Source organism: Lutjanus erythropterus, chromosome 3 (genome assembly GCF_056507025.1).
Source record: "Lutjanus erythropterus isolate fLutEry1 chromosome 3, fLutEry1.hap2, whole genome shotgun sequence".
Classification (NCBI taxonomy): Eukaryota; Metazoa; Chordata; class Actinopteri; order Lutjaniformes; family Lutjanidae; genus Lutjanus; species Lutjanus erythropterus.
The window spans coordinates 10295027-10320940 of NC_139319.1; the positions used below are offsets into that span (position 1 = coordinate 10295027).

The 25914-nt window shown below is 40.5% G+C and overlaps 3 protein-coding genes across 3 annotated transcripts; 1 reads left to right on the forward strand and 2 right to left on the reverse strand.

Annotated features, from left to right (window-relative positions):
• Positions 1-527: 527 nt before the first annotated feature.
• On the reverse strand, positions 528-5725 carry hapstr1b (HUWE1 associated protein modifying stress responses b). Its single transcript, XM_084714953.1, has 4 exons — positions 5293-5725; positions 2833-2913; positions 2411-2686; positions 528-2324 (listed from the first exon to the last, which is right to left on the reverse strand). The coding sequence occupies exons 1-4, from the start codon at positions 5486-5488 to the stop codon at positions 2086-2088; spliced, it is 792 nt and encodes a 263-aa protein (XP_084571079.1). The 5' UTR covers positions 5489-5725; the 3' UTR covers positions 528-2085.
• A 2485-nt stretch (positions 5726-8210) lies between these two features.
• Positions 8211-21553, forward strand: abcg2b (ATP-binding cassette, sub-family G (WHITE), member 2b). The gene is made up of 15 exons (XM_084712542.1): positions 8211-8388; positions 10924-10983; positions 11071-11188; positions 11283-11438; positions 12838-12995; positions 13269-13420; positions 13811-13903; positions 15421-15572; positions 15857-16008; positions 17165-17254; positions 18688-18812; positions 19371-19525; positions 20866-20955; positions 21094-21146; positions 21260-21553. Exons 1-15 carry the CDS (start codon positions 8237-8239, stop codon positions 21405-21407), a joined length of 1854 nt encoding a protein of 617 aa, XP_084568668.1. The 5' UTR covers positions 8211-8236; the 3' UTR covers positions 21408-21553.
• A 1526-nt stretch (positions 21554-23079) lies between these two features.
• Positions 23080-25638, reverse strand: LOC146329683 (uncharacterized). The gene has a single exon (XM_084712555.1). It carries the CDS (start codon positions 25018-25020, stop codon positions 23980-23982), a length of 1041 nt encoding a protein of 346 aa, XP_084568681.1. The 5' UTR covers positions 25021-25638; the 3' UTR covers positions 23080-23979.
• Between the last annotated feature and the right edge of the window lie 276 nt (positions 25639-25914).

Below are 25914 nucleotides of genomic sequence, written 5' to 3' on the forward strand. Positions count from 1 at the left end.
GGTCGCTGTCAGTGTGTTCAGCACCAAAAGCTTCTTTTGGAAAGTAAAACAGAAAGCAGAACAAAGCGGTCTCTGCCGCCCCCGTGTGTTGGAGAAGTTGAACTGTGCAATGCTCTCCAAATTTGTATAAGTTTGTTGTTGGCAACCTGGTTTTATAGAAAAGTGAGATATAAAACCACTACAGTCTTTCAACAGACGCTTTATTCTTTATCCCTTGGCCAATGATCACAGAATATCTGAATATCAAGCTCCTTCAAACGAAAGGGAGAGATGAATAAGTATCTGAGAAGGAATGAGGCATTTATTAAATGAGCAGACACTCCAATAGATAACTGTCTCAGGTTTTCCACTTCGTTGCACTCTTTATCCTTCCTTTCTTGAGCCTGGCCTGAGGTGATTCATTGAAATATCAATTTTGAGAGTAAAGTTTATCCTGCCTTGAAATAAGACCATGTCAAGCAGGCGATGTAAAGAGGCAGTAAAACATCCAAATCCAACTGTGAGGGAAAACTCATAGACGACTGAGATAAACGCTTGTATTTTCTTTAATGTCAGAATTGTACATGGACATCCCGGTGGATTTGCACTTCTTTTTACAATATGTACCACATATAACAGCACCTACATGTTATTTACACACATTACACAAGATTGTATCACAAAGCAGTGTGTGAAATTAGCAAAACAAGTGCCCCAAGCCTTGCCGAACCACTGCGCCCAATAGTCCATAAGTTGGCTAAAGAAAAGAATACCACAGCTCCCCTTCAAGATCACAGACAACAGTCCCAATGTAAATTTTAAGGTTAATGCTGAAATCATAATTTGAAAGTGAGACAAAATGACGATAACAAATCACTTTAAGTTCCTATCAACAGGCCAAATGTAAACAGAGAGTAGGTGAAATGCAAGCTTTGAGACAGTTTCACTGCTCTTAATCCCAAACATACCAGAACATGAACTCAGTCAGATGTATTTTGATGTTGAAAGTGAAACAGTGATTATTTGGATTATTTGTAAACACAACAATACCTGTGGGCAACAGTGTGATTAGGAAACTGCAAATAACATGGCAAGACAAGGGTATTTGGGCAAAGAAATCTTTGTTGAAAATACATCTTGCATTTCCATCTCGCTACTCAAAGTGCCCGCTAACTCAGACAGTCATAATGGTCACCATTATCTGTGTAGACTGATCGACCTGCTTTGTGATAAAACCCTGGTTTGGGCTGCAAAGAGCAACTAAAGAAAAAAAAGGATGAATTTAAGTAAAACAGGAAATTATTCGTTCAAGTGGGTGCTGGATTTGCCAGAACCCTGCATCCACATCCACACACACATAAACACTCACGCACACACTCACCCACACTCACTGTTGCACAACAACCAGAGATACTGTAGCAGCTTTCTCAAAGGCAAAGACAAGTACAACACAGTAAGTGGCAGTTCTGCTGTCAGATACGCAAACACACAGAGCAGCAGCAGAATGAGATACACACGCTGACAAGCGTTTTTGAGTCGAGCCACACGGCGGGGAGGTGGTTCAGCCTCCTGAGGAGTCCAGGTTTCAGTCCAGTCTGGTTTGGCCAGCACTCCACAGTGGAGGAGGAGGAGGAGGAGGAAGAAGAAGAGGGGGAGGAAGTCCACTTGAGAATGAGGGGAAGAGAACTGCAAACAGTAAGCAACAGCCCGGTTCATCTGATCATCTGATGTGAAGCACAAAGGAACCCGGCCAAATAAACCACGTCTAAACGCAACATTCTGCAATTTAAAGATTTCAAGTGCGATGTGTGCTCACTTAGGTATCAGATCTACTGAGGGCAACCAAACATAAACAGGAAAGAAAATCCTCTGAAACAGAACAGAACACTACAATGGTAAGGAGGAGTGAGACAACAGAAGGGGACGAAAAAAAATAAGGGGAGAAATATGTCAGGACTGTAATTATTGAGTTCTTTTATTTGTAGCATTGCAACTAAGATGAAAAGGAGGAAGATTTCAATGGTTGGCCAAGGCATCAGTCCTCGTCAGCTGTCCAGTCGGCCACCAAGGAGAGGACAGAGGAGGGATTAGTGGTGTAGGAAAAGTTCAGAGCATCCTGTTACGTTTATGAGTAGGTGAGTCTGTGATGACATCACTACAGGGGGTAGGGCCTCGTTTACGATTGGCTGTGGAATCCAAATGGAGTGCCATCTCCTCAGCAATGAAGGTGTTGAGGTCCACATCATGAAGACCATTCCTACGACGACTGAGGGACTGGGCAGGATGCGTCGGGGAACCAGGAGGACCAGAACGCACAGAAATGCTTGCCATGGCACCACTAAGGCCTGGAAAGAAAAGGGAAGATATTCAGCCATTGCAAGCTGTGAGAATAATGCAACAATTTTCTTACAAACATGGCGTTGTGACCCACCATGCAGTGCTATGGCCTCTCTGAAAGGCTGTAGGTCAGTCTCCACAGAGCTGCCCGTCTCTGGGGGTGATGGCCGGCTTGCAGACACCATGGCAACTCTAGGTGGGGCACGAGCTGTCCGCGGAGGTGGGACTTTGCCACACAGGAAGCTGATGAGGTCTTCACGCCTGATGGTTCTTCTGCGTTTTTTAACCCATGCAATCACATCCTTATTCCTGCGTTGGTAGCCTAAGTGGATGCCCAGGTCATAGCTCCGCTGGCGGGCTTCCATACTCTCTGATGACACCAAAGGACAAATGTTTTGAGTAAGTCTGGACACTACAGCCAAAGTTCATCTGCAGCAATTACATATAGCCATACAAATCACAACCAAAACAGAGAATGAACCACAATATGGATAATAAAAGTTACTTATTACTTGCCTTTGTACAGGTTAGTTACAGCTGTGGCTGCATTCTGGAAGGGCACCCAGAGAGACAGGCCTTGCTGCTGACATACTCGATCTGTAAATTCAATTTAAGAAGTTGATCAGACTGTGGTGATAACTCAATGATGACATTGTTGCTGCAAATACCCCACACTCTCCTTCACAAGCTCAAATTTCTTCGTCTCCAGATAGAAACCTAAACAGTTGGAAATGGGCTCCTATGTATAATCAAAGAGAAAATAACAGTTTGGTGGCATTATCAGAAATAATTTTTTAGCACCTTTCAAAGCCTTGATGATCGGCACTGAAGATTTATGGGGATTTACTGGCAGAAATGGTATGTGAAATGGTACGGTGTGTTACCTAAAAAAGAGTTGTTTATATCTACAGAGGGTACAGGACCCCTTCCATGGAGGTTGTCATGTTGCACCACCATGTTTCTACAGTAACCCAGAAGGGATAAAGTAAACACTGGGTCTACGCCTCTCTGAAGAGTAGACTAACCCTGTGTGGGCTTAACAATTTTGATGGAATGTCTAATTGCAATTATTTTGACTGACATTGAAATTAGAATGTGATTTGCAACATTGGAGGCAATGATTGTTTTTACAAGAGATCTGTACCAAACAAAGGTATTTTTTGGGAGTCTGTGGAGCATGGTCTATGGGCTGAGATATCTCTGTAGCACAACAGTATTTACTTTAAAGTGATAGTTTGACACACATTTTGTCTTTGAAAAGCACTATGCTGCCCGTGACGTGAAAATTGCAGTAGGTTGTGTTGTGACTTAGATGGTATTTCAAGTAACTGTTTAGCCCTAACCTGTGGCCTTGTTTTCCTTTTCTAACAAAGCTATAGTGCTAGGACATTAAAACAGGGGACTTAAATAGTTCAACCTATATACTTCCAACTCTGGCTCTAAGGGCCTTTTGCATTTGTTTAAGTGTCGCAGTCAGTGTAGGTTCTCCTACACGCCTGGAAGGGGAAGGGTGAGATAAGGTGTTTGCAATCTGCAAGCTCACCTCTATGTGCCAGTAAGTCCTACATACTGGTCCTTTAAGACACACAGAGTCAGAAATAATTGCAATAGTCTGTATAACGAGTATACATACAGAACACAGAAGAAAAAAAAACAGCTTATAAATACAAAGAAGTGACAACTCCATAAGGTTTGGGTTTAACGCACAAAAGGCTCAGAGCCTCTGCAGTACTCTCTCACCAATCATCCCCTCACAAGTTCAATTAGACCGCAAATCCTTACATCTAATCTGCAGGGGCTGTCCATATGGTTTCCTCTGCAAATGACTCACTGGTGATAAATCTTTGGAAGATGCAGCTGTTATACAGTCTGAACATACAGTAGGGGGGGGGGGATTTCTGAACTAATAACTACAATTGACAAGTGGTTGCTAAATAATACAGCCTCGAGGTAAAGAGGGGTCTGTCTGGCCGACAATTGAGTAAATAACTTGTTGGTCAAATCTAACAACCCATGATGTCACAATTCCAGACATAGAGCATTTAAAATGGGGCCTACGTTTACTTCCAGTTTCAATGTGCACCAACAGCAGAGGCTGACAGGAACCACAGTTATTTTCAAGCAACACAATTTCAGCCTAATGTTCAAAACACACAGCAGGGCAGAAAACATTTAACTTCTTTACTTTTTTAATCCTTTCGCCATTTTGTTCTGGATCTTTAGAACAATGCAGTCATCAGCAGAAGTCCCTTCTCTGGGTTTGTGTGTTACGATAAAACGTCTTTGAACTGTTACTTATCAAAGAGCCACCACACCACTGCGACATTAAACTATCACCGCGTTCGACCGTCAACAAACGAGTTGTTATCAGTCGGCTAACTCCTCCCTGTGTATCGCCATTTTGACGAGCTAGGTAACTGTTAACGGGTGGACAAAAACATTTTACTGTGAGCCATGTTGTATCCAAACAGGAAGAATAAATGTGTCTTAGACAGTGAGAACACACACCGCTAAGTTTACCGGTGTCCTGCGAGCCGTTTGGCTCAGCGTCGTCTCAATCCGTTTACCCCCGGAGGACCTCTGACAGCTCAGGCCACTGTGAGCCACATTGAGCCCTGTTGTCCCACATCCTGACACGGTGACCGGCTGTTAGCGGCTGCTAGCGTTACCAGCGGGTTCATGTTAGCTTTCGTCAGCTAGCAACCGAACAGGGTCACGATATCGAGAAGAGAACCGCAGAATCATCGATTTAATACACGATTTGAAAGAATACAATTTTTGCTGTCACCCAACAACACAACCATGGTAACACACACTGCCCATTATGCTGTGGATAACAGCTGAGAATGGCTAACGGTGTTAGCCTAGTCAGTGCCCTTTGTGTCTCTCTTCGCCCAGCGACAACGTTAGCTATCAGGATTAGCTTTCGTTAGCGTTAGCTCTGACAGTTAGCTTAACTTCAACTTCGGTACAGACCTTTGTAGAGCTGTGCTACCGCGGTAGCCGAGTTCTGAAAGAGGTGCCACAGCTTCTGTTGGCTTTGTTCCGTCTCCTCCTCGTTTGGGTCACCCTGTTCGGCCTCTGCCAGACACTGCCGTTCCCACTTAGAGAACCAGTGCTCGGGGCCGTGCTCTTGAATCTCCGCTTCTCCCTCCTCCTTCCTCTCCTCCATAGCTAACCTTAGGCGTTAGCTACTTAGCCTATGAGCCAGACTTCGTGTGAAACGTTGGATTGTTTGGTTTCTAGATATACTTAACTGTCTCTCGTCTGTATTGGAGATGAGAAATACGCTACGCGACCCTTACAAGCTTTAGAAAGGCAAAAAAATTATTCCTGTTAGAGTCGCATTGTGAACATTTTGAATTCCACCCACACGCCCAGTGTAAAGCACACCAAACTAAGGAACGCGATGACAACACCTAAGAATTTCTGTAACTAACCACGCCCATCTATCGCTATGGTGAAAATCGATTGGCTGCAGAGATTTTCTGGGCGGGTCTTGGTGTCGAACACGAAGCCTGATTGGACAGCGGCTAAAAGAGAGAAAAAGGTCAGAGAAAAACAACATTGATCCCACCCATGAGATTCTCTCTAGCAAGCCATACAACATTCTGTACAGCAGGGGGCAGACGCACCATGGAAATATGAACCAATAAAATATGTTGAGAGGGCACGTTTGTCTACACAACATACTTGTTGTGAACTTTAAGTCTGAGATTGTTACGTAAGTCACTGGTCATACCAGACCAATTAAGGCCATAGCAGCAAAGCACGTGCGCAAGGGTGCAGTTTATTGCTTATAAATAAAACTTTTCGACTGTACTGTAAGGCGCTAAGGTTCTTGCTGAAACTAAACTAAAACTAAAACCAACGGTGAAAAATATTTAAAATACAGTATTTTGTCAACACAAGAAGCCTGAGGAGGTATTGGTGCACACTGAGACAGGGAAGACAAATACTCCCACATTATAATAACAAAAAACCCAAAACTAATAATGAAACTTTAAAAACTAAACTAAAACTAAACTTAAAACAATAGCAACTAAACTGAAACAAAGCCACTCTAGAAATGAACTGAAACTAAACTGAACTGAAAACAAAATTCAAAACAAAATAAAAATTAAAAAGTAATTTTAAAAAATACAAAAGGATAACAACTCTGTAAGAGGCACAATGTGTTCGGTGAAGACACTTTCCCGTTTCAATGTTACAAAACCAGGCTCGTAAAAAATGTTTTTCCCCAGTTTGGTGTGGAAGAACGTGATCGGCCTGCACACAACCCTGACCTCAAACCCACCCGTCACCTTTTGGATGAGCTTGGATAACTTGCTGTCCACAAGCAAAGCCTTATCACCGACAGACGTCAGACCACCTCATCAGTGTTACTATGGTTGAATGGAAGCAAATCTCGACCATCAGTCCCAAAATCAGATGGACAGACATCCCAGAAGTGGTAGTAGTCATCATTGTGGTAGTATGGTTGCCATTATGAGATAGGTCAACAAAGTTACCGATAAGTATGAAAGTGTCTTTGTCGGACTATTTCTATTAATGCTCCACCCTGTCAAAGACAATACCTTGTCTTTTGCTGCAGCTCTAATGAAGAAACAACACATACACACATACATGTGCAAGTACGCACATCCAATATTAAAAATATAACTAAGCAGAGATGAAACAGCAATTAGTTCCTGTAAAAAAAAGATGTTATTGCCAGACATTGAATTGTCACAAGAATGTAGCAATAAAATCCTTTTTTACAGGAGCCATTTGGTACACAGATCTGTTTTCAATTTGTACAGCTGGCTGGATGGATATCACTTGTGCTATGTAGATAGCAGTGTACTCAGAATCGGTTTTATTGTCAAGTAGGATTTCACATACAAAGAGTTTGCTGTGGTATATTGGTACATAACAGCAAACATAGTATGGAGAGATATCAAGATTAAGGTCAGTGCTGCAAGTCAAGAGAGCATAAATAGAAAATTGACAGATTGACAAAAACATATGAAAAACAACATACGCTGTACAAACAGTAGAACAATATGCACATTATGACTATGATTTAAATAAACAAAGGAGTTTTGCTGATCACTGCGGGAATGTGCAAAACATCACAAATCATGAAAAAAATCGCTGTTTTCTCTGCTCAGAAATGCTGGGGGTGTCTCAGTGTCAAACACCACTACAACCTGAAAACGACCTGAAACATGGATGCTCTGTCTAGCAGCTTTACTGGACTTGTACAGACATGTTTTAGCCACCAGAGCCAGAGGATCGTGACCTTCTGGAGAGTCAACTTGTCCCACTCAGTCTGCAACAGGATGGTTGGACTGAGAAAGCTGCTGAAGGTACCTTCACAGGGCTTATACAGTGTTGGGCGACCAGTGCGTCATCAAGCCATATTTCAATTAAATGTTTTAACTGGACAATTTAGAACTACACAGTTCTCAGTCTTTTCACATGTATTCAGGGAATATTTTCTAACATGAAGAGGATGGATTGAGAGTCAGTGTCAGTGGGGATCCTGGGTCTTTTTGATGAGGCCTGCTGCAGAATGGTAGAAAATACTCTGCACTTACTGCAAAATACCCCACTTTATAATCAGTATAAATACTGTCATCATCAATTATTATCACATACCTTGTGGTGCTTCGTGGATGTAGTAACTGCTGTGGTTGAGGTTTTGGGGGGAAAGGTCAATGTCACACTATCTTTTTGTGAACAGCCTCAATTCTAATTGTGGGAGTCCAAAGGTCACATTTAGTTTATTACAGAAACTTACTGATTACATGCTCTCTCACCTGTCTGTACATGTCAGACTGCGCAGGTCTCTGTGCGAGGCTGTATCGCTCTGTTTGATGCCTGCTTTCTGACTCTTTTTTCATCTCTCTCTGCTGATACCTCGCCGTTTTTAAAGATGTCTAAGAAGGAGCAGGTTGTTTGCGGCGTTGAGGACTATTTCCAGGATCGAGGGCCAACTGTCACATTCAGCAACTTGCACTACTGTGTTCAAGAGAAGAGGCTTTGCCGTAAGAGCGGTCCTGAAAAACACATCCTCAAAGATGTGAGGTAGGATACAATTCTTACCTGTCATTGTGTGCGTGGACATCAGCCAACTATAAGATCTAGTTAACAACATTATCATTGGGTGGTGACTATTGGATAGCATGCTAGAGCCAACTGTAGGATGTAGGTTTGTCAAAAATAACAAAATATCAATACTGAAACAATACAACAACCAACATTTGGTAGTATCAAAAGTACTGAAACTATTAAAAAAAATCTTTGTGCTCATTCAAGACCAAGAGTTCAGTTTAGTCTTTATTGTTCAGCCTGAAATTTGGCTTGCAGCAAAATCAGTGACCTTTTCTTGTACATGTTGGTAAAGAAAAAAGGAAAAAAAAATCCCTTCTTTTTGCTGTGGTATCAAAAGAGGCATTGAGTATCTTTTTTTGTACTAGTGTTGGATCAAAGTTCAAAATTCTAGCATTTGTCTGATAGGATGTAACACTTCAGGTGCTTTTTCACTGCTTTTTCCTGTTTTTGTACGAACACCGTATTCACTATGTCTAATAAGTTATTAGATCGCATGCTGTTGTGTTTGTGGCCCATTTCACCAAACCATTTTAATTTTAAAGAAAAAACTGAGTCAAAGATGTTCTGACAGTGATCACATCCTTGAGGGAATGTATTTATAGTAAAAGTAAAGTCAAAGCCATTCAAGCAACATGCTCCCTGAATACAGTGTCAAGTCAAGTAAAATTTAACTTTTATAGCCAAACATCACAAATCACAATTTGCGTCTATACAGTGTACCACTCCCTCTTCCCTTTAGACTTAATTTGGCTAAACTTGGAAAAACTCCCAAAAACCCTTTTAACAGGGACAAAAATGGAAAGAACATCACAGAGAGACAGAGAGGGATCCCCCTCTCAGGATGGACAGACATGCTTGTCACGCATCCAAATTATGATGACAAAAGTTGTTATACATTAAACAAGGTGTCGAGTCAAGTAATCAAAGCGATAGAGATTTACTTTTACAATCAGTTTTCTACTGTACATTCTTTGACACATTTATTGTCAAAATAGAGTGATTAAGATGTTTTTATGATTTACATTGACATCCACTCACTGATCAATGTGATGGCCTGGAGGCAATGTTTTCCAAAGATTCAAAAAGTAGTGAAAAATCATCTGATTCTGGATTACCATACACACTATGGTAATGCTTAAAGGAACAGCTCACCTTAAAATCAAAAGTCCATATTTTTCCTATGGCCTGTAGTGCTATTTATGAGTTATAGAGCTTTGGAGATGTTGGTCATAGGGACTAAATGGCATCCTACTTGGTGCTCGAAGTGGCAAAAAATACAGAAAAAAAATTCAACACCAGCGTCTTTTTTTTGGACTAGAAAGAAAGTAGTTCCTACATGAAACTGCTCACAACAAGGTTTGTGGATTATCCTGAGGAACCTGGTCTTGATTTCTGAAAAGAGACACTGGTTTTGAAGCACCACAAGCCAAGAGCCATTTAATCCCATCATGCTGTGGAGCAGACAGACATCTCTACAGCTGATATGTCCAAAACTCCAAAAAAATTGTAATGAATAAAATAGCACTACAGGTCAGAGTAAAAAAATAAGTATTCTTGATTTTGGGGTGAACTGTACCTGTAACAACTTGTGGTTGCCTGACTTGTGAATGTAAGTCTTTAAAGCATTTTATTTTAGTGCAAGAGACATTATATCTCTTACAATAATGTGATACAGATGTGTTGGATATAGGATTTCTGGCCAAGGCTAATTTACAACCTCTGTCCCTGGTTTGGTGTTTCTAGTTTAAAAATGTCATAAGATAGCAGAGTAGGCCTACATTAGTTAAAGTTAAATATATTTATATTTTTACATAATATATTTTTACATGTATTGCATATGTGTATGTGTGCGCATGTGCATGCTCCCTAATTCATGGCAACGTATGTGTATGTTTCTAATATATAAGGGTGTGTGTGTGTTCATGTGCATGCATGCACGTAGTCTTTATGAGTATGCATATTTATCTATGTTTATCTGTTCCACTATCTGTGTGTACATCTCTATGTTCATGTTCATGTTCATGTGTGTGTGCACACGTGCATAAACAGAGATAAATGATCACAGGTTTGCTTTTGTTTCAGCCAGTGTTTCACCTTTTCATCAAACATTTTAGGATCAGTTTGTGTTTTTATTTACATTTGTATGGCTTTATTTTTTTTTTTCTGAAAAGGATGATAGTCTGAAAGTAGTTTTGCAGAATTATACAGTGGTGCCTTTTCATTTGTTTTGATCCATTATTTGTAGAACTTGTTTCTATCGTGATGTTACAGTTTGACAGTTGACAGTTGATGTAAAGTCTGGATACAGTGGCACAACAGAATAGATGTGAAAATATTGCGGCGTGCATAAACATGAGAATTTGCTGCTTATACTGTAAAAGTTTATCTTTGGCTTTTAAAGCTGCAGTATATCATGGTAATTGGACAGAGTTAAATTTTAGGTTGTTTTATTATTTTAAACTGCTCTCTATAACATAAACTGACTTGATTTTTGATTGGTTGTTGCAGTGGCATCATGAGACCTGGGATGAATGCTATCATGGGCGCCACTGGAAGTGGTAAAACATCGTAAGAACATACAGACACACAAACACCATCTCACACACATGTATAACACCAACCACATGGATATTAGTTTCTTTCTGTCTCCGTCAGACTCCTGGATGTGATCGCAGGCAGAAAAGACCCTGCTGGACTGAAGCACGGACAAGTCTTGGTTGATGGCAAAGTGGTCACGTCTGACCTCAGGCTCAGCTCTGCCTATGTAGTCCAGGTACACAGATACGAACATATACACACATTCTTTGACTGATTATAGTTTGGATTGCTCTGAGTAGTTGGTGCCTTCATCACCCATGTGCATCCAGGATGATATCCTGATGGGAACCCTGTCTGTGAGGGAGAACCTTCTGTTCAGTGCCAACCTGCGTCTCGACCCTAAGCGTCACTCCTCCGCAGATAAAAACAGCAGAGTAGATGCCATCGTACAAGACCTGGGCCTGACAGACTGTGCAAACACTAAGGTACAGCGCTACAGTACATACACATGCTAATAGCTGCATATTGCTCACTATATAGCAGTACTGGAGAGAGTACTGTGCAGACTTCATCATTCTTTAAGACTGCTGCTTGTAATATCTTACTGATGAATAAACAGAAGCACTTAAAAACCTTCTGGAGCATAAATTATGTAGGAAGTTGTTCATGTAGAAGTATTTTCTAAAAGGAAATCGATCATTATTATTTCTCTACACCTACTTATACAGGTGAACAGTGTTCAAACCATAACAAAAATGTATTTGTGGTTTGTAATGGTACTGTATTTCAAGTGTAGCAAAGTCTATTGAAAAATGTTAACTTAAAGAGCCAGCATGAGGGATTTAGTGGCATCTGGCGGTGAGCTTGCAGGTTGCAAAGACCTTGTCTCACTCTTCAGCTCCAATGCTGCTTTCCATTACAGTTCAGTTAAGTACAAGCTGGAAAACCAAAATAGACACTTCTAGGAAAACCTTTGTTGTGTTTGGTCTTTCGCTTTTACACTATATTTTGCACGATTAATTTGATAAAACAAAAGTGCTGACATACATTATTACACTGCTTTGTTAAATACTTGATTCTGATTGGTCAATTACAGCATTCAACGTCTTTTATTTCTTTATAGCAGACCGTTGATATGAATAACAGACCGTTGCTATGGATGCACTTCTGATTATAGACTCTAGACGAACAATAAAATAATTTTTAAATCCATAAAATCATTTTAAAGTTATATTTTGTGGTATATTACTCTTTTTTTTTGGTAAGTAACAATGTAATAAGCAAGATCATACACAGTGAGCAGGTCATTATTGTGAAACAAACCCGATGCAGGACCCTGAAGTGAAGCGAAGGGGTCGCTGTACATTATCCCCAACATATATATTACTACATCATTCATATGTTGTCTCTCTGTGGAGCAGCCATCTTGGATTTTGCAGTCGGGATGGTGAAGTTCTTCCCGAGTTCTTCTTCAGTGGGCATTTCGGTCAAAATTTCAAACCGAGAACTCAGAAATTCTGCCGTCCCTGTTCAAATGTAACGTAGCTCAAGCAGCCTCCATGGAAAAACTTCTGCCCTCTGTAGTTATAAACAGTACATTCTAAGGCTATAAAAACACAACATTTATTTCCATGTGATTATACACTAATGAAAACATACCTATGAATATTATATTCCATATTTTTTTGCCAGTAAATCCCCATAAATCTTACACAGTGTGCCTTAGAAAGTGAAAAATAAGGACATAAAAATAGCTCAACAATTTCCCCAGTTACATTAACAGGAGTATTTAACATTTTTCACCCTTGTTGTCAGCTTAGCAGCAATGTTTTTTGTGTTTGTCTGAATGTGTGTGTTCCTGTGTGTGTCTGTGTGTATGTGCAGATTGGGACTGAGTTTCTGCGTGGTGTATCTGGAGGTGAAAGGAAGAGATGCAGCATCGGAATGGAGCTCATCACCTCTCCCTCTCTGCTGTTCCTGGATGAACCGACGACCGGACTGGATTCTAACACTGCAAACTGCATCATCAACCTCCTGCACAAGTACAACACAATTACTAATTAATCTCACGTTAAGCAACAGACTCACACATTAGATACAGATGACAACTGAAGCATACAGTGCTGCTGAGGATGGTGGGGTCAAACAGTGGGCGACGCACTGTTTGCTGTCAGCTTTAATTGACATTAGCTTAGCTTAGCACAGCCGTTATTGATGCCCCACAAACCAGCAGCATCTTCACCACCTACTGTTGTCTTTGTGTTTTCTGTAACATTATGGAGGTAAACTAATGTCCTGTCCTCATGTGTGTCCAGGCTGTCCAGGCGAGGTAAGACTGTGATCTTCTCCATCCACCAGCCACGCTACTCCATCTTCAAACAGTTCGACCATCTGACTCTGATGCACAAAGGAGAGGTGGTGTATGCAGGAGCAGCAGACCACGCACTGGGGTATTTCACAAACCTTGGTACGTGCGTGTTTACTCTGTAAGGTGTAGGACCTTGAATGTGTTATAAGATAAGAGATAAGATGCACCTTCATCGATTCAGTTTGACCCAGCAGCACAAGGGAAAATGCAGTAAAAAAAATAGAACTATATAATATGTTATAGCTAGAATACAAAGAACCTGTATATAGAAAAAGGAAATATATTTTATTACCATTGGAAGTGCTGATGCTTTCATACATAATATTGTATGAACTGAAAAATAACTCTCCTCCTCATCTCTCTGTGTAAATTCTCAAATACCATGTCAGGATATTGTTTACTTTTCAGAGGCCCTTATTATAATGTTGCAGGTGTTGTGGTTTTGATTCATTTGCATGTGTTTGTCTGTGACTGTGTGTTTTTGTACAGGCTACCAAATTGAGTCCTTCAACAACCCGGCTGATTTCTTCATGGACATCACAAATGGAGAGGCAAAGTCGACATTAGAAATATTCAATGAAGGTACACCTACATAAAACACACACACACACACACACACACACACACACACACACACACACACACACAGCTGAGATTTAATTGATATTGAGGTGTTTGTTTTTGGTGTTTTGTTTGTGTTCTCCGTCAGGCGTCAGCCAGGAGGAGATCATGGAATGGTGTGTGTGTGTGTGTGTGTGTGTGTGTGTGTGTGTGTGTGTCTTTTTGTGCACATTTATGACTGTGTGCACAAGGGTCACTGTTTTGAAAAACTGAAAAACCAATATAAATCCTATAGGTAACTTACATGTAATTAAATTACAAAATAAATGTAATTGTAATCTGTTAAAGTTACTGAAAAAAATATATGCAACTAAATTACAGCTCTCAATCAAAAGGCTAGTGATTACAAATATTCTTTTTTGGTTGCCTGGCAGAGATCTTTACTCTATTGAGTGACCTCTTCTAGTCTGAACAGCATTTCAGCAATTATATTTTAAAATGTAACACGTCTATTACAGGATCTGCCACATGCTGAATTAATTAATAAAAAATGACTACAAATACTCCACTAGTTATCTCTTGAAAATTAGATGGCAAGAATCATCTCATGTCTATGCAGTAAGTATGAAGGTAGAGTAAGGAGATGATTAGCTTAGCTTAGCATAACACCTGGAAGAATGGTTGTTGTGAGTCATGTCTAAAAGGGAACCCAAGATTTGCAAAACTATTGTGAGATTATCACTATTGTGCATGTTGTTTAGAGTAATTATGTTTTATAATGTGGCAACGCTGAGGTTAAGATCTGGGTAGGCGTACTGAGAGAAAAAAAACTGGTTAGGGAATGATCATCCATCTGTTGTCTGTAACCGCTTATCCTTGATGGGTTGAGGGGGAGCTGGAGCCCATCACACCCTGGACAAGCTGCCAGTTCATCACAGGGCTGACACACCGAGACAAACGACCATTCACCCTCACATTCACACATACGGGCAATTTAGAATTATCAGTTAACCTATTATGCTGCATGTCTTTGGACTGTGGGAGGAAGTATCCGAGTAAACAAGGAGAACATACAAACTCCACACAGAAAGGTCCTGACCCTGCCACAGACTCCCCAGCCCCCCAGCTGGCTGGAGGATTTGATCTCAGAACCATCTTGCTGTGAGGCGACAGTGCTAACCACTGCTCCATCGTGCCGCCCAGCAATGATCATGGTTTGGCTTAAAATGATGACTCTCTCGAGATCATTCGTGGGTCTTGGGTTCCCTTCTAGACACGGCTGTTATTGTGTCATCATAACTATTCCTTGAGGAATATTACTTGGCTGCACATGCCTTCTGAAAGTCACTGCAGTGATGTTGTCTAAAACTTAAAAACTTAAAATATTTTCTCGAAATGTTTAACATCAGCCAAGTTTTGTCCAAGACCCCCCTTTTTTTTCACCTACTGAGACTGATTCTGTTAATACTGTTATAAAAGTTTACCACCCTGTCCTTATCTACAGCATAGAGCATAATGACCTGTCTGTCTTTCCACAGCAGAGGGTAAAAATCCATTGGCAATCATGTACCACCAGTCCCAACTGTGCCAGAATGTGCTTGAGGAGTTGGAGCATGTGAACCGGAGCATCGCTGAAGGGACCAAAGGTCAAGACAAGGCAGCCGACTATGCCACCTCTTTCTTGTATCAGGTCAGTCAACTATTAAAAACAAAACAAAATATGTTTTTCACATTAAAAATAACATAAAGATTATGATCAATTTGAAGAAACTTGTTACTAATTGTGTGATAGAGTAAAATTGAAGTGAGAGGTTGAGTTTATGTTCTTATGTTGCAGAGATTAATGACTGTGCCAGCCAGCTGCACAGACAGAGTGCTTGGCTGCCCGCTGAATGAACTCTGTTTATAACTGTCATCATGCCCATAAAAAAATAACCGTTTCCTTCTGTGTGTGTGTGTGTGTGTGTGAGACAGTTGCGTGTGGTGTGTGGCAGGACAGTGACAAACACTCTGAGGAACCCTCAGACCTCTTATGCCCAGTTAGCTCTCAACATCTTTTTTGCGATTCTGGTGGGACTCATTTATTACCAAATGCCCCTAACGCTGCCCGAGGCCTTACAGAACAGGTACAGTACAAAAAAAAAAACCTGCAGCACAACACCAGCCTAGTTTTAACTCAGTGTATCTGCTCTATTTTCACCTCCGCACGCTCTTCCTTCTGTAAGTGTGTCACCTTTCCTCAAGGCCAAGTTACAACCCCAATTCCCAAAAAGTTGGGATGTTGTGTAAAATGTCAATAAGAACAGAAAGTCATGGCCTGCAAGAAAAACACAAATACATATTTGATGCTCAGACTGATTAACTTTATTGTTTAAAACTGTAATAACCATAAAACAGAACATCAAAAATAAGATTATCAAAAGAAAAATATCCTGCTGAAATCATTATTTTCACCACAAGAGTTGCTGGTCTACTGCTGTTTGTTTGAGTTACTGTGTCACTGTGACTACAGGGTTTTAAAGGGACAGTTCAGAGACACTGAAGTCACACAATAACACAATCAAACAGATCAGGGCAGTGATAGACGAGCAACTCCAGTGTTCTCTGCAGTAAAATTACTGATTTGATTTTATGGTTATTAAAAGGAAATAAAAATGCTTTCAACTAACATTATATTTCTGCTTTGTTTGTCACATTAATAACAATAGTGTGGAAATAAATAGCCTGTAGACTCTTAGTAAAGTAGTTTTCACTTTACTTCGGCTGTCCAAATGAAAATCTACAAATGTTAACTAGTTATGCAAGTGATAATCAATGTAATGTCACTGAAATTCTTAGTAAAAGCTTAAGGTGAATGGGCAATAGTCCATTTGTTTAGTAAGTAGATGATAATTTGGTTAAAACTTACACGTCACTAATTGCTTGTTGAATATTTGTATATACATCAGTGAACCTCACCTAATAAGTTGCTGAAAAGTTGCAAATACTCTATAAACTATCTGAAGTATCCAAATAAAGTGTTAGCAGAAGTTGAGACAGGAGCATGTTTCTTGGACTGTCGAGTCAAGAATATCAAAAAGGTCAAAAACAAGATTTACTGTTAAAAAAAAGATCAAGTATGCTTGATGCTTGAAGCTCTGTGATATGGTGGTTGAATTAAATCTGAAGTACAGTAAGAACCCATGTCACTGTGACATTTTCTGCTTATCTGTCAGATTAAATGATCATCAGATAACTCTCTCTCTCTCTCTCTCTGTGTGTGTGTGTGTGTGTTGATAACAGGAGTGGAGCGTTCTTCTTCCTTATCATCAACATGGTGTTTGGGAATCTCTCTGCTGTTGAACTCTTTATCAATGAAAGAGCGATCTTCATGTGAGTCAATGATAAAAACCTGTGTGCGCTTGCTGAAGTGCAGATGTGTGCAGAAGGTGACTGAAGATATTTAATACTTAGACAGATTTATGTGGATTACATTTCTGTAAGATAAGCTATTTTATTGTCCCAAAGGAATATTCCCATACAGCATCTGCTGTATATAAAGAACATAATGTTAAAGGTAAAGGTCAGATTTATTGTCACATATACAATTATACGAAGTACAATGTACAGGTAGATTCATTCTCAGCATTTAACCCATTAAGTTCTTAATGTTATGATGACTCTCTCTCTCTCTCTCTCTCTCTCTCTCTCTCTCTCTCTCTCTCTCTCTGTGATGATGCGTTCAGGGGAACGTTAGTTAGCTAACAGTGGCAAAACATGTTTGTCTGTGATGATGTGTCACGATTAGCGCGATGATATTCAAATGTTCAAATGTATGTGGCTCACTAAATGGCACACTGAAAAGAGAACGGGCCTCAGAGAATGTCTGATTTAAAGGATAAGGCTGAAATTATTCTATATTTTTTTCTTGCTCTCAACAAATCTTGTGGAAAGACCAAAACCTATGATGTGTTTGTCAAGTCTGTCAGCAACATTTGGTGATATATTTCCAGCAGCAGGATGGTAAATGTGGGATCAAATCAAAATAAACTACAGCGTCCATGTTTATCCTAATGAGGGAACATGTCACTCACTGCAGTGCATCTCTCAGTTTATGGAAAACAATACAGCTCCATGGCTATGGTACATTAAGTCTCAGCTAAAAAGCCTTGAATGATAAATGAATTAGTCGTGTTTCCATCATGATACTTTTGTGTGCATTTTGAGGTATTATAAAAGGTTCATAGAAAATTTCAGAAAACTTCCTCCATCCTGCAAGAAAGGTTTTACACTCATTTGAGGTGCTTTTTGCTCTTAAAGGTGCAGTGATTCTAGAGAAAGGTGGCTGATTTTTTTGTGTCATTTCCTAATTTCCACTTTGGGATTGGGAGCCACCAACTCGAAGTGTCAGTATTTCATGACTTGGAAGGGAGCCTCAACAATCAACTGTCTTACTGGCCTGTGATTGGCCAAAATCTCCAAATTCATGGCGGCAAAAATTAACTGCCTGCTCCAGCTTTAATGGGAGATGGAAACACTCTCTGAATAAGTTCTGATGTGGTGAACTTTTAACTCGCATGACTGATCAGCTGTTTCTGCTCCGACAGTCTCCCCATCGGTCCCATGGATCTAAAATACATCCATGATCACTGCACACAGATCTGATGTAGCTTTCCTCACATTAATACAAGAAACAAAAAAAAAATGTCATATTGCACAGTGGGAGCTCAAAACTCTGACATGAATTTTACCTGTAAAACTGTAAAAGCTGTGAGTATTTTATGTATTTATGTATTTATGTGAGTCTTTGTTCATGTCTGTTGCAGTCACGAGAACTCGAGTGGTTATTACCGAACCTCCGTCTACTTCCTCTCTAAGATCTTTGCTGATCTCATCCCGAACCGCATCATCCCCATCTTTGTGTTCTCCGCCATCGCCTACTATATGATGGGTAATTCTCATACATACGGGCACATACACACTAAGAATACACACCTTATTGTACCATGCAGAGAAGGGCCTTTTACAGGCAGTCGCAAGCATAGAGAAGAAAGTTGCTGTTTTACTCATGTCCTTGAAATGACTGTTGTACCTGATCTGCTGTCCTCATCTCATGCAGAGATCTCCAAATCCCAGAAGACTCTTTGTCATTTTCTCCAGTTGACTTAGAGTGTGAAAGCAGGCAAATTATGTTGTGGATGAGGAAACAGTCTATAATTCTTTCTGCACAGGCTTGGCTTCATCCCAAGGGGATTCAAGTCTTGAGAAATAAAATCTAGATGACAGGAAGCTGCCTGATTCCAGTTTCATCTGTCTCCTTAATTTATGCCCCTGCTGTTGATCACTTTGTGTCTGAAACCTTCCGTTTGACTTTACTGTCATGTCTGACTCCACCGAAGGGAACCTGCTAAAAGCAATACTCTCGATTTTATTAAAATGCCCATTACTTGTTTTTTGGAGAATTCTCTGTTTTGTCTGTTAAAATGTTTGTATCCTCCTCTTTTTTCAGGGTTGAAGCCTGCCTTTGTGGCCTTCCTGTATTTTGCTCTGACCATGTCTCTGGTCAGTCTTGCGGGAGTCGGTTTGGCCTTCCTCGTCTCAGCGAGTGTATCTTCATTCGCCATGGCTAACATCCTCATCGCTCTACCCTTCGTCTTCATGATGGTAAGATGCACACACAAAATACACAAAGCTCGTGTTATAATATACACCATAAACCCCAATTCATCCATGACACAAATGTTCAAGACTGTCAACATGGCATGAAAATTTATGTTCACTTGTGGGATGAGTATTAAGGGAGTTCATTTGACTAAAGATTGTAAGGACAACATAACCTAATTAGTTCAAGACCAATTCAAACTATAATTATGTAATGTATATATAATATTTGTCATGTAATAACATTTCCACACTAAAATGTATAACATGATTATTCCGAATGTTTCCAACAATTTTCAAATGCGGAGAAATGCAGAGTTTCCTGTTAGCCATTGCGAGCTAGCTGCAGTAATTGCTATGACTTTCAGAGGACAGATTATGAAAATATGAAAAAACGGGTCAAAGAGTGAGGAAGGAAGTCTGCAAACTCTACTAAATGTAATGTGAATTAACCTTTGATATTACCTCGTCCATGAACATGATTTCTACCTGAGTCATGTCAGACACATTTTTAACAACTCCCATGATCCCATGCCACTTCAAGACCTCATTAAACTCTTTTTAGCCTTAGTGGACAGAACTTACTGTGCAGATTAAAAGTTTCATGTGGAATAAATTTGTAAATTGAGTGAGCAAAAAGGAAATTTGTTTCTAAGCTTTACTGTTTAGTATAATTGAACAATTGTTGGTTCAACTCAATATCTCGAAAGTTATTGAACATATTTTCTCAAGTTAAACTCTAAATGGACTTTGCAAAACTCAGAAATTTTAAACTATTTAACTTGATTTCAGTTAACTTACAACTTTTAATTTGAACCAGCTCAAAAATGATTTACTGTGCTCATTAAACATTTTGCAAATTAACTTGATAATGCACAACATGTAAATTCTGCTGCTTGATGTCTTTGTGAAGTAGCACATGAGAGTTGTTATCTTCACTTTTAACAACCAATATTAAAGTTTTATTCATGTTATGTTTAGTCGTGTGCACCGATTTCCTTTCTCACTCTCTGACGTATCACGTGGTTTCCTGGAAGTTATAGCAATTAGCACCTAGCTAGCAACAGTTGGCAGGAAACATTGGAACATACTATTACCTTAAATGAATTACTGATTTGTCTGAACATTGTTGGAAACATTTGGAATAATGTAAATGCACAATTCAACTAAATATGTAACATACGTCTTCCGTTTTTTGACATTTGAAAGTGGAAATGTGACATATTATGGCCTTAAGTTGAGTGAATGAATTGGTGTTTACCGTGTTCTGTTGAAGTGATATTGTAGACCCTTTTTCACAAGTGTATTTTCCCCTCTATTTCCCCTTCATCCTCTCATTTTAGGTCTTTGGTGGTTATCTTGTCAATCTCAATGCCATGCTGAGCTGGCTCTCCTGGCTGAAGTGGATCAGTATCTTCAGATATGGATTGAACGTAAGATATGAAAAATCAGCCGAGCGTGAGCAGAAGGGTGCGGCTGTGAGAATGAGATCAGTGGGGTTGAATTTAATCTGTCTTTATCTGCAGCGAGGAAGTCATTCAGCCCCGTCTCTTTGTCTCTCTCTCTCTCAGGCTGCCTTCATCAACGAGATGGCGGGACAGTTGTTCTACAGCAACACCACCGTGTGAGTGCTGAGTGATAACAGAGCCGCTCCTTTAAACCCAATAACACACACGCACACCACACACACACACACACACGGTCACACACACTGAGCCTCTCTTGTCTGTGCTGCAGTATCCCAGGGGAGCTGTTCCTGAAAGCCCAGGACATCGACTACTCTGTGTGGGGCTTCTGGCAGAACCAGGTGGCTCTGCTGGGAATCATATTGGTCTGCATGTCCCTGGCCTACGTACAGCTGCGACGAATCAACCGCTGGAAATGATGTCCATCCATCTGTTTACGTGTCCATCGACCTTGCACTGTGTCTCTACCTTTATTTATTTAACAGGCCTCAAATGAAACGCACCATCATTTGTGTAAAAAGGATCACAATACTGTAAAGTTATTATTCTACATGCTGCACCAGATGAATCAGTTTTTATTTAAACATGAAATCTCTCTGTCTCTGATGTTCTGTCTCTCACCCCGTCACGCTCTCACACGTAAACAAACACACGTGTTGTGACATTTGACTCCCAGGTGGATAAGCCGCCGCTAAGCACACTTGGTCTGTGCACGAGGGAACGTACAGCAGCAGCCGAGCCAAAGTCCTCACAAAGCTACTTAGAGTGAGTGAGATAACAATAATAGCCAGTGTATAAAGCTTTTTATTAACACCTTGCAGAATCAGTGAAGGAACTGTCATTTTATTTTTTGTGTAATATATCTTTTTTTTTTTACAAACTTTAACAAATTATATATATATATATATATATAAAAAATACTGATTAGTATAAGCATCAGCATAAAATATGGGGGTTAACTCTTTAGATACATGCTAAATGCAAAATGCAAAATCTGATTACAGAAAAAGAGCTACACATGACAGACAAGCTTTCAAAAATTAACCTCAACACTTTGATTTCACTAGCCTTGAGTGTGGAAAATCATTTTATTCCACTCTGACAGCATCACTTATATATTCTGTACCATCTGTGCCAGCTCTTTATTGAAGCATTATGATGTTTACACTGAGTGAAATATTTCAACTGACTGATTTTTATGCAACACTGCATTAAATGGAAATGTTCTACATCTCTTTTTTTATATTTTCATACTCATTTCACCCAAAATAGCAATATATTTGGAATCTTTTGTAAACTAAAGTTCTGTTTTGGGTTGAAATAATAGTAGTTGCAGCGTATTGCAATTAGAGCAATAAAATATGATAATTTAACTTTTGATCTATATCATTGTTTTTTTCATATTCAGACATCTAGTGGTCACTTTGCATATTGCAGTCAACTGAAAACTTCTCACCTCACCCTCCACTTCCAAGTGTTTAGGAGAAACTACAGTGACCGTTAAGATCACTAAAAACACAAAACTATCTAGAGCCAGTGTTTGGTTTGTCCGCTCTGGGCTACCATAGAAAATGGCGGCGCACATGGCAGCCTCCGCGGGAGAGAACCCATGCCCTCATTCTAAGGTAATGAAAACACAATTGTAGTTCTATTCATGCGATGTTCTGCCAAAATATCCCCTTAACAGGCAAATGGAGTGAGTAGGGATCCTGTGGTTTAGAAAGATCTTTAGAAAGACCTTGAAAACAACAGTGTTTCCCTCCCTGCTCTGTGTCTGAGACTGCCTGCAGACCTACAGATCAGCAAAAGAAGAATCTCACCAACTCATGATTTTACTTGTCATTGTGTCAGAAACCTCATTTATTTCACCTCAGTAGAAAATAGAGAATAAATACAAAGTCACTTGTAAGACATTTCAGCGGATCCTTGCACCTGCAGTGAATTGTGTGCATTGTGACTTTGGAGTGGAATAACTGTTGTTGTTGATGTTCTGCAAATGTAAAAAAAAAATGTTGTGATGGACCAGTGTATTGGATTTAGTTGTAAAAGACCAGTGTATTGGATTTAGTTGTAAAAGACCAGCGTATTGGATTTAGTCGTATCTAGCAGTGAGCTTGCAGATTGCAAACACCTCGTCTGACCTCCCATTTCCAAGTGTGCCAGGACCTGCGCCCTCTGTAGATATAAACAGCTCATTCAAAGGTAAAGACATCACAAAAATTCTTATTTTCTATGTATGCTAAATATTAGACACTCATATGGACACAGGCGGTGTCTTCTGTCCATACTCTGTGTCCATTTTGTCCATATTTGTGCGCGCTTCCTGAAAGCTTACAGATATTGACGAAAACGAGCAGTACCTCGCATAGTCATGGGGGCAGTGTAGGAGTGTTTTTTTCAAGCGAGACACAAAAGTTTTAAAAATCTCATAGTATTTTGTCAATTATTATTTCCACCCACATGTCACAATGTATTTAATACTTTTGACTCTTTGTAGTAACTCTTGACTCTTTGTGGAGCCCTTTAGTGGATATATTGCTTAACATCCATGCCAACTTTAGGACGCATGGAAGTGTGTGGGCAGTAACAGTTACATCTTTTGAAATGGACTTATTTATTTTTGTAAGTAAAGGCAATGAGCCTTAAATGACCCTTAAATCTTCACACTGGACCTTTAAAAATAGTTTTGTATCTAACTGGTGCATTACGTTTTACTTCCCCTCTGACTTGGAGAAGAAGACAGAGCAAGTACAACAGCGAGAACGCAAGATTTGATGAACTTGCCAAAGTTTTCTGTCAGTCTCATAAAAACTTCAACACTGTCACAATGGATGAATATCTGAGCAGCACTGAGCCCAGTTGTGTCAGAAAAGCAAACACAAGAGAAACACAGGACACCAGCAGCACAAACGTGTTCAAATAGCAGGTAGCCAACACAGAAAGAGAACATGCAGTTCATTCCCAGGTTAAGCAGTGCTTCTTATTTCACCTTTAGAAGCTTTTCAGACTGCTCGCGCTCTTATTCAATCCATTTCCCACTGTCACTGGTGTGTTTTCCAGCCCGCGGAGCCACTCTGTACATTTCAGCACCACCCGCTCATCCACACCGTAGTCCTCCTCCTCTTCATACTCCACATCATCATACTTATGTTGCTCGTTCAGAAGTGAGATTTTCATAATTGAGCTAATGTCTCCCAGTTCAGCGTCGCTGGTGTTTTTAGCAGCGACTCTGTTGTTTGGCGTGCTGTGTCTCTGCGTTGCTGCCTGATGCCTTTTAGAGACATTTTCCCTCCTGCGCCTGGAATCTGAGGCGCTTCCAGAAACACCACCTCCGCTTCCTGCATTTCTGGACGCCGAACGTTGACGTCTCTCACTGTTCCTCCTCTGCAGCAGCAGAACAGCCTCAGGTGTGAGAGTCAGTGTGAAGCGGGCCTCCTCCTGATGCCGGGCCCTCGTCTTCACCTCTGGTTCGCTCTTCACAGAGTTCTGGCTCACATGTTTGTGCTGCTCAGTCTTAGACAGGGATTCGCCCGAGCTGGAGGCTGGGAAGCTGTCTGTCTGTGATGAAGGCAACAGTCTGTCTCTTCTCTTTGTGTGCAGCTCAGCCCCTGACACTCCTTTGGCGGTCGGCAGATGACTCCTGGGTTGGCTTTTCTTCCCCAGCTGCTTTAGGTTGGAAGTCAGTCGCTCCTTCACTGAGCTGCCTTTGTCATCTCTTTGGACCTTCGTCTTGGCCGCAGGAGTTGCAGATGAAGTGTTGTTGACAGGTCTCTCCTTCCCAGTCAGTCCTGACACAGAGCGTGCAATCGACACAGGTGGGATGAACGGCATCTTTGCAACACACAAGATCAGATAGGATAGGAGCTCAGATTTGCGACTGAACTGCTGGAAGAAAGAAGAAGACGGCACTAAGGAGGAAACTGATTTACTGAGGGAGGCGAAATACTCTGATGCATTCTCGGCCATGCAGGGGTCAGCAGTGTGCTGCTGACAGGATCCTCCAGTGCTCATCCATCCTGGAGCAGAAGACATCCTGACGGGGTCTTATACCTGAGCAGTAGGAGGGCGTGGCATGGCATGCTTCAGAAGGCGTGCACGGCCTCAGAGGAGGGGAATGAAGGGTTTTCCTGCAACTTAAATGCTCATTACTCTGAGGCTCAAAGACCTAAAATAGACTCACACTTCTAATCCACTGGTGTCATCAGCGAGGGCACGTTTACTACACACACAGTGCAAGTGCACATGCAGGCTTAATCCTCACAGGCTGTAATGATGACTGGAGAGAATGTAAAATGGTAATCTGTGGCAGTGGTAAAATCAGTGAAAACCAATGCTGTGTTTCATTTTGCATACTTTTTATGCCTCCGTGCCAGTGACTACTGTAGCCAGAGGCATTATGTTTTTGGGTTCTGTCCCTTTCTTGTGAATGACAATCCCATTCTTGTGAATGCGATCTCTCTAGAATGCATCAAGAGAATTTCTTTGAACTTGGCACAAACATCCACTTGGATGCAAGGATGAACTTAATAGATTTTGGTGGTCAAAGGTCAAGGTCACTGTGACCTCTCAAAACACATTTTGCAAAGCAAAGGCACTAGGCAGAATATGGTGGGTCATGCCCTCGCAATCCTATGAAAATAAAGAATTTCAGCACACTATTGAGTCATGCACATACAAGAGGTTTTACAAACTCAGTATGCTCAACGCCAACTGAAAAATAACAGAACACTCTGTAAACCTGCATATACTTTTGCACTACACCACTAGGAATCAGTATCTGTGGCACTGGCATGATATGTGGAAACAAATCTAACTTAAGCATGAAACTTCCCTCTTAACCTTGAATATAATAGTTTAACAAATCAATGAATAAAAAACTCAAGGTCTACTTTTTACTTTTCCTACAGCATTCAACTGCATTTCATG